This window comes from Pelophylax lessonae, assembly GCF_965119305.1.
Source record: "Pelophylax lessonae genome assembly, chromosome: 4".
Lineage (NCBI taxonomy): Eukaryota > Metazoa > Chordata > Amphibia > Anura > Ranidae > Pelophylax > Pelophylax lessonae.
The window spans coordinates 407081035-407090634 of NC_138771.1; the positions used below are offsets into that span (position 1 = coordinate 407081035).

The window sequence follows — 9600 nt, forward strand, 5'->3', positions numbered from 1 at the left end:
GATAACCTATCACGTTTTGATCCGACTTTGCTAAAGACCATTAGGAAATATAATAAAAAAAAAAAAAGCAAGCAAAGTCAATGTTGATACATTTATTCTTATTTTTAAAAGAAATTTTAATATTACATCATAATAAATAACAGAAAGTTAGCTAGCAAAAAACACAAAAAGCTTTTGCTTAAATCTGTTTTATTCCCATGCTCTTATTTTTTGGAGAGAAAATAACAAAAAAAAAGTATTCACAAAAAAAAAAAAAAAAACATAAGTTATAAAAAAGACACTGCATTCTTATTCACGACATCATATTTACTATACACATCCACTCATCCACATGACCGTTACCACAGATGTACAATACACTGAGAAGACTGGAGGGGGAAGAATGTGAGAGTGTGATTGTAGGGGGATGAAAGAATTTCAAATCCTTCTAACCTAGAGGAATAAAAATGACAATCTCGGCAACAAATGGTGGCAATTTACAAAGGGTATGCCTTGTAGGGAACACAAAATCGGTTGTATCTGAACCCTTCAAGAACCCAAGAGAGCTTGGAGGACAATTTTACTATGAAGTTTGATTTACTAAGGGAATAGAGAAGGTTTACTTTGCAAATAAAAAATATTTTCACTGAACATATGTTATTTTTTTTTTTTTATTTGCTGTATCTACCTTCATGTTATTCTTGGGTGGCTTTTCACTTTTAAAAGTGTAGGTTCACATAGCTAAATGGAATAGGGTAAAGTTATGGTCACTTTGAATACCCAATCATATGTAAGGTATATTATACAACTGATTTTTTTTTCCTTCTTGCAGAAAAGTGAACAGAGCTTCAAAGCATCGCCTTATTTCATTATTAATCAGGGGTTTTTCTAGACCATGGCGCCCAGGACTTCTACTGAGTGCCTAGGTATCCTTTGATATATTCTATACATTATATCGTTTTAAAGCATTGTATTATTTATTTACTTTTTACTCCATCTATTTATTTTTTTGTCATCATGACGTTACAGTTATTTTTACCTATTCATTTATGTTCAGTTAAAAATATTTTGTTATACTTAGATTTGATGCAAAGTGGTCATCATAATATCCTACCAGTCCCTCATGCACACTGGGCTTAACAAAAATTGATACATTCTCTGCTATTGAAACATAGTATACTTGATCTACTTTCCAATCCATCTATTATCTATTTTGTCAGAGTATGACGTTACAGTTTTTTGTTATTTTTTTATTTTTTTTTTACCAATATTTGTTTCTGTTAAAAAATATATTGGACTTTGGTTTGTTCCATAACGGTCATGGTGGTATCCTACTAGCCCCTTGTGTGCCCAGAGGTGCTCCCGGTCTATAAGGACCCTGGCAACTCCACTAATCCTGAAGCTAGGTAGGCATTCTCTCCTTTAGTAAATCAACCTTGAAGAGTTTTGGGAAACTGTATTCCTTAAAAACACCTAAATAATGGGCGTTTTAACGAAAACCCTGAATTTGAGCGGATGTTTGAACAGAACCCAGATTTCCTGGCCACAGTCCATCAGTGAGCCGAAATAGACAATTCCCCAAAATCTTACTTTTAAGGCAAATTTATGAAATCCGGAACAAAAATGAGTTTTAATTCACCTGGACTTATCTTCAGTCTTTATAAATCAGCAAGCCCATTTCTCTCAGGTAAAATAGTCCTCTAATTTGTGTGTTTCTCATCATTTTATTTAAAGGCATGACATAAGTTACGTTAGGATATCTTTTCAGCCATCGGGAAACTGTGGAGTCTGTCATTTATGACCTGGTTCAAAAGGTCTTTCAATGCACCAGTAGGATTCTTGCGTTATTGTTTCCGTTATTTTATTTTACATAGCATATTAAAGATACATGGGGAGCCTAAAACATAGAAAAGAAAAAAAAAAAAAGAAAAAAAACTGCAGATAAATAAGGACGATCAAATTAGATCGAAGCATAGCATAAATACAATTTGGAGGATCATGTGGGGTATGAATAGGTGCAGATGGAGTTATTAAATCCTTGTTCTCCGGGTAGTGAGGGAACTGTCGTTTAATTGTAGAGGTGGTAACTTGCACGTTATTTGGAAACATCACATCTTTTATTTATTTATTTTTTGACTGGACAGACATCGAGATCCATGCATTAAAAACCAGTTTATTCAACTGTGGCGCACAATCTGACACAAAGTAACTGCACACCTATATTTACATCTAACCTTTTTAAGTGGTTAACCCTTATTTTTTTAATACCTAAAATTTTTCCTCTTCCCCCCTAGATACACCCTCTGCAAACTCCTGTTTTGCAGCGATAAAATGGTCACCAATCTCAGTGTATACCACAAAACAGCCCCCCTTGTTTCTGATTACCACCAAGAATTTATATCTGAACACGTTACCTCCACTAATCTCTCTATAAAGTGGACAATGGAAACTCCTGTGCAAGTTCAAGTACATACAACCCGCATAATCCAGAGAGAAGATTGCAACTCATCCATGTGTTTTAGTCTGATGTCTCTTGCAAAAAAAAAAAAAAAAAAATTTTTTTTTTTTCCTGGTCCATCCTCAAAAAAAAAAGCAAAGTCCACAGGGCACAATGATCTGAGGCTCAGTCCATCAACTATTATATTGACACGCGTTCAAACTAGATCCTGGGCTTTGTAAGCTGCTGTATCCAAAAGTTGAATGTTGCTTGGATTTAAGTCTAAGGCTGGCCAAACTGGAATTACAAGTGTCTCTATAAACTGTGTATGGAGAACCAGGAGCTCCATATGGACAAGCCGTTGAAGACATCGCTGAATTAAGCGAAGAACTGCTTATATTATTAAGATTATTGATGTTATTTAAACTTGAGTTTGGCATACCAGGAACAGCAGAGTGTCCCATACCGGATGGCATGCTCATGGAAGAGATAGAGCTTGGACCAGAGAACATGGACTGAGAAGACAATGGACTCATGGAGTTGAAGAAGGTGAAGCTTTTGGTGGACAATGGAGCAGGAGTCAGACTTTTAGTAGCCCAGTTGTTGTATGGGTAGCCAGCATACACATCTTCATAGGGTTGCATGAGACCGCTGAATTGAGGAACATAGCCATTTTTGCACAGGTCCATTTGTTGGTTGCGTTCCCTCTTCCTCCACTTGGCTCTGCGGTTTTTAAACCAGACCTGCAGGTAGAATAACCGGTACATTGTCAGACCTAATAGCAAAAGGATCACCCTCAACTACCTAGAAATCTTACAATATCTACACTGTTCTGACCTCAATAAGAATACAACAATCTAACAATCTAAACTTTGAGGGCCAAGTAAGATAACTACCTCCACATTAATTAGAAGCCCTTATATAGTCTGGCAACAGCTGCGACTCCTTGATAAAATTAGTCATTAGCAGAATTGTACCCATGGCTTATATAGGTCTTCATCAAGTAAGATTGGCGTTTATTATAAACCATGTATAACACATTCCTTGAAACAAAGCTTCTGCGCAAATGAGTATTGGCATAACTGCAGCAAAGAATTAAATATCCCCTTGGAGGACATAATCATGGAATACGGATAATTAATACAGAGCGTGTGTATTGAGAGTACTAAAGTCGTCTCATTAGTATAATTACTCTACAGGCACTGTAACTGCATAATGCAATACTACACAAATCCCCTACCAAAAAGTTATGAGGTCAATGGGATAGCAAATTGTGTTTCATTTAGGTATTTACTTAATTGACTTTATCACAATGTTTGCCTCAAAACTGAATGCATGTTTTAAAGGAAATATTTAGGAAACCATCGGTAAAGTAATAGTATGCGCCTGATCTATTAAATCCAGAAAAAAGGAATGAAGTGGAGTTGTTGGCCAAAGTCACAAAAAAAGATTTCTTCCCCAGTGAAATAAAAGGGGGGATTTTATTGGTTGCTATTGGAAACAATTTTAAGGAGTTGAATTACTAAAACATTTGGGATCATGTAGGCATGAAAATAAGAAAGATGAAGATGTGTTTACTAATCTAATCAATGTGCAAGAAAAGACACTTATTTCTTTAGTAAATCAAGCCAAACTTTTGTCCTCATTTAGTTGCATTGGGGTTTATTTTAAAGCTGGAGAGTGCAAAATCAGTCTCACTTCTGCATAGAAACCAATCAGCGTCTAACATCAGCTTGTCCGATTAGGCGTTGGCAATAAAATCTGGAAGCTGATTGGTTTCCATGCAGACGTGAGACTGGGTTTGCACTCTCCGGCTTTAGTAAATAAGCCCCATTGGGTCAGTCCATCTTAAAAAAAACAAAAACTATTTAACCACTAGTTAGGAAAACCATGCAATCAAAGATTCGGGTTTGGTGGTGCCATTTGATTTTGTAGAAATGCAAAATGTAGGTTTGTGATTTTTCTTTTTGCTAGAGAACATTTTTAGAAAAAAAACGCTATCCAGGGTTTGTGAAACAAAATTATCAATGAAGCTTGAAAGCTGTGATCAGCAAGTTTGTGATGCGACTACAAGAACCCATGGGCTGTAGGTAGAGCTTCTCTGACTTCTATCACCGCCAACTTGAATACAGTTCATATCCTAGCTAGCTCTTCAGCCAGGATTGGATTAAAGTCCTCAGTCCAATTCTGTATCAACAGCCTCCAGGACACTCTGCTTCTAACACTGACTTCCATTGCATAGCATGGTTTCCCACCCACGGCTGCACTACAAGTCCCAGCTTGAGAACTTGCTAAGGTAGAAGTTCCATAACTGCCCAGGGCTACAAGCCTGGGAAAGACTCAAGTGCTCACTCCGAAAGGTCCTGCTGCACCACATCAGCCTAGCATACCCTACTGTCTCAGTATGCCCTCTCCCACCTGGTGGAACTACAAATTCCAGCCATAGCTTTTGAGGAAATACTTTCTGTCCTTAGTGTTCCTTTGCATCGGTACGTTAAACACGTTAGGCAGTTAGTTCCACCAGTAGTGATACTAAACCTCATGGTCTGCAAGTTAGCAATAGCTTGGGACTGGCCACCATGACTTCCTTTCTATAGTTGGCTTCCAATGTGGTGGAAAGGCCCAGAAGCCTTATGCGAAAATCATATGTCTAAATTATATTTACAATAAAGCTGACTTCCAATGCTCCCCCCCAGTTGGCCTTCACTGTTGTGGAACTGTAAAGCCCAGCCACCCCTGCAAAACTTAGGTATAAATTATATTTACAATAAAGCTGATCTCCAATGCTCCCCCCACCCCCCCAGTTGGCCTTCACTGTTGTGGAACTGTAAAGCCCAGCCACTCCTGCAAAACTTATGTATAAATTCTATTTATACAATCGCTTCTTCTCCATATTTGGCTTCCCCTGTGGTGGAACTAAAGAGCCCAGCCACCACCTGCAAGGCATATCATGTATCCATATTTACATCAAAGCTGGCCACCATGACTTCTTCTTCATAGTTTCTTTCCGCTATGGTGGAGCCCAGCCACGGCCTGCATGGCACATCATGCATAAATGATATTTATATAAAAGCTGGCCAGCATGGCTTGCCTCCTTCTTAGTGAAAGTTCAGTGGAACTACAAGTCTCATCTTGTAAACTAACTGCTAATTACATGAAACACCAGATTTGCAGTTTCCCTACAGCTGGAGAACGTCATTTGCCTGCTTTAGCTCTCTGCCATCTGGATAGGCAAGTTAGTCATCTATTACCTGCCATTTACTACACCTCGTATTACTAAACTTCTGCAGGTTGGGCTGGTGTCTCATTATAATAATCCAGCAGCTGTATTTGCTATATATACTGCATACCCTCACCTCTGTAACAGACTTCCAGTCCTGTTCAAGGAGATGGCTTTTTTCCTCCATTTAAATCCCTTTCTTCAAATTTACCTAGCATATTAATTGGCAATGCTTGATGTTTTATCAATGGCCTCTGTTTAATGATATAAAAAGCTATTGGTGCACTAGTAGACCAGCACTTCCGACTACTTACACAGCATCATAAAATCCCCTTGTTACAGATCATAAAAAGGGTATTGGATTAGTAATGTTTAAGGAAAAATCTTTACATTGCCCTTTGGATATGCAGCCTATGCATGTATAACTAATTAGGATTTACTGCTCTGACCAGTTGCAGAGTTGACTCTGCTCTGTGAACATACATAGCCTTGGCCCACAAAGCGCCTTGGATTGTGTTTAATATAACTCATTGCCATTCAGTTCCTTTTACAGGTACACACAACACGCACGGTACAAATAACGACTTGACAGAAAGCTTTCCTAATTAAAAGGGTATTTGCTGTAGAAGCACACCAGACAGGCTCGTTGATCGCTGTTCCTAGCCTAAATGAAAGCAAGTAAACCCTTAGAGGGACCATAATTAGAAAAACAGGTATACATTGATAATGTGGAATTGCCTTAGAATAAAAGAAATAATACTAGGTTGGGGTATGTTATTTTTGACCAATTGTGTGCATATAACTTGCTTCCCTGCTTTCCTCCCAAAAGACTCAAATAAAACAATCAACGAGTTGTTTCAAATTGGAAAGAGAATGGAAGAGTGTCAGTTTTTTCACTCTACGTCCTAATTATATTATGTTTATTATTTTTAATGTTATTGTTATTATTAATATTATTATAATGTATTATTATTATCATGATTGTGGTTAATGTTGCTGCTACTTCCAACAATAGTCATAATAGCAAAATTCTGGTTATTTATATATATTTTTTATATTATATTTAAAATTTGTTTGCAAGCATTTGAAATTTGTTTTCTAGAATTGCATTGTAAACGCATTTATTTATTGTTCCAAAATGTGTATATACATTTTTTTTTTAGCACACATATATATTTGCAGTACACTGCTTTGGTCTTGATTTTTATTGTTATTTCTCTATCGTGGCAGGAAATTAAAGAAAATGTAACCGATATTTCTATCTATCTATCTATCTATCTATCTATCTATCTATCTATCTATCTATCTATCTATCTATCTATCTATTTATCTATCTATCTATCTATCTATGTACTACATATCTATCTATCTATGTACTATCTATCTATCTATCTATCTATCTATCTATCTATCTATCTATCTATCTATCATGTAATACATATCTATCTATCTATCTATCTATCTATCTATCTATCTATCTATCTATCTATCTATCTATCTATCTATCTATCTATCTATCTATCTATCTATCATGTAATACATATCTATCTATCTATCTATCTATCTATCTATCTATCTATCTATCTATCTATCTATCTATCTATCTATCTATGTACTACATATCTATCTATCTATGTACTATCTATCTATCTATCTATCTATCTATCTATCTATCTATCTATCTATCTATCATGTAATACATACATATCTATCTATCTATCTATCTATCTATCTATCTATCTATCTATCTATCTATCTATCTATCTATCTATCTATCTATCTATGTACTACATATCTATCTATCTATGTACTACATATCTATCTATCTATGTACTACATATCTATCTATCTATCTATCTATCTATCTATCTATCTATCTATCTATCTATCTATCTATCTATGTACTACATATCTATCTATCTATGTACTACATATCTATCTATCTATCTATCTATCTATCTATCTATCTATCTATCTATCTATCTATCTATCTATCTATCTATCTATGTACTACATATCTATCTATCTATGTACTACATATCTATCTATCTATCTATTTATCTATCTATCTATCTATCTATCTATCTATCTATCTATCTATCTATCTATCTATCTATCTATCTATCTATCTATCTATCTATCTATCTATCTATCTATCTATCTATCTATCTATCTATCCATCCATCCATATATCCATCTATTCACTCTGAATAATCATATGCAGGGGAGGTTTCTTAAAAAATGTCTCTAAGCTATAAGTGAACATTCTCTACTCCTTTAGTTAACCATCACAACCAACACAATTGTGTGTGTTTCATCACACAATTAATAAAAAAAAAAAAAAAAAACAACTTCTTGAATATCCTCCCACTCTCTTTAGATCGATCTATCTATCTATCTATCTATCTATCTATCTATCTATCTATCTATCTATCTATCTATCTATCTATCTATCTATCTATCTATCTATCTATCTATCTATCTATCTATCTATCTATCTATCTATCTATCTATCTATCTATCGTTACTGTAATCATCTCTGCCTTGCCCCTACCTTGGGGTATTTTATGAAAGTGGGATTTTCCCCCAATAGACTAGTGCATGTTTCCTACTTATTAGAAAAAGGTAATATAAGAAAACAGCAATGTTGACTGGTAATACTAGGGGACAGCTGGGGAACTTTTCGGTGCCAACACAGAAGTTTATTTGAAATGCGAGTTTCACAGGGATGAAAATGCAAAATGTACACCATTTTCTAAAAAAAAAAAAAAAAAAAAAAAAGATAAAAATGTCTATAGGACTTAAAGTACATCCCTTAAAATTCACGTACAGCTACGGGTCCCTAAATTAGTATATAGGGGGAAAAAGGCCAATGTGAATGTATCTGTCTATTGACAATCTATTGTGCCAATTTGTTATTCTGGATTAATAATGGTTGTAATGAAGGGTTTCTTGCAGACAGAAGATTGCCTCTATTCAGTGGTTAATCAATGGTTAGAGAGTGGTCACAGCATAGCAGAATAGCTTTATACTAGTTTACAGTCATGAAGAAGATGACACGATTTTCTTTCTTGCAGTATAACCTCCCCATGCGTAAATGCATAATAGATTGTATAGCAAGCACCAGGCACCTTACAACATACACTATTATTCTAGGTACAGACCTCGTCATGTTTCAGGAGTTAAAATGATATATGAAAAAAATCCAAAAACAATGCAAATCATTTGCGTGCATGTTTGTACATACACAAAACACAGCCAGGCTTATTCAGTTATTCTCTTTCATCGCATCAACAGTCAAAGCTGCTTGATTCTACAGCTAGGAAGGATTTACATGATAGCGGCAGGCTCTTTGCATATTGTATACCTGAGCTATGTCTCCATCCAGCTACCTGCCATAGGAATATCTATCAGGGCTAAAAGACACCGCTCGCTATATTTATTGTACGTCACAAAAAGGCTTCTCTCTATCAGTTTTAAATTTACAACATTGGTAATTATAGCTAAATAGCTAGAGATCAGTGCACACAGACAGAATCATAAAGGACAATCTTACTGTATTATTTATTTTGTTTAATCATTTATTGTTATATCGTATATTGAGATATGTTACCACTTTTTACCTCTATTAAAACTACCCAACACCTAGTGAGAAAATAGAGATTTCTTCAGCAACAGGTATTAGAAAAATAATAATATGCCCTCTAGTTATCCTCATACATGTGCCAACAAATGAGCACATTATTAGGAGAATGGAGACAACAAAAGTAGTTGTGTTAGTACTAATATAAAAACAAACTACAGTAGAAAAAATCTGGTTAACCATAAAAGGGTGCGCCAGCTCTCAATAGGGTAGAGTTACTAAAACTATAGAGTGCACATTTGTGCATGGTAGCCAATCAGCTTCTAACTTCAGCTTGTGGGTTTTTATGCAGAGCTGCACCACATTTTGCACTCTCCATTA

The 9600-nt window shown here is 35.5% G+C and overlaps 1 protein-coding gene across 1 annotated transcript in view; it reads right to left on the reverse strand.

Moving 5' to 3' along the window:
• Window positions 1-1631: 1631 nt before the first annotated feature.
• PITX1 (paired like homeodomain 1) overlaps window positions 1632-9600 on the reverse strand; it is a 34755-nt gene continuing 26786 nt past the window's right edge. Inside the window, exon 5 of the mRNA XM_082256513.1 lies at window positions 1632-3159. Coding sequence (XP_082112639.1) covers window positions 2611-3159 — 549 coding nt within the window. The 3' untranslated portion in view covers window positions 1632-2610. The remainder of the gene's footprint in view (window positions 3160-9600) is intronic.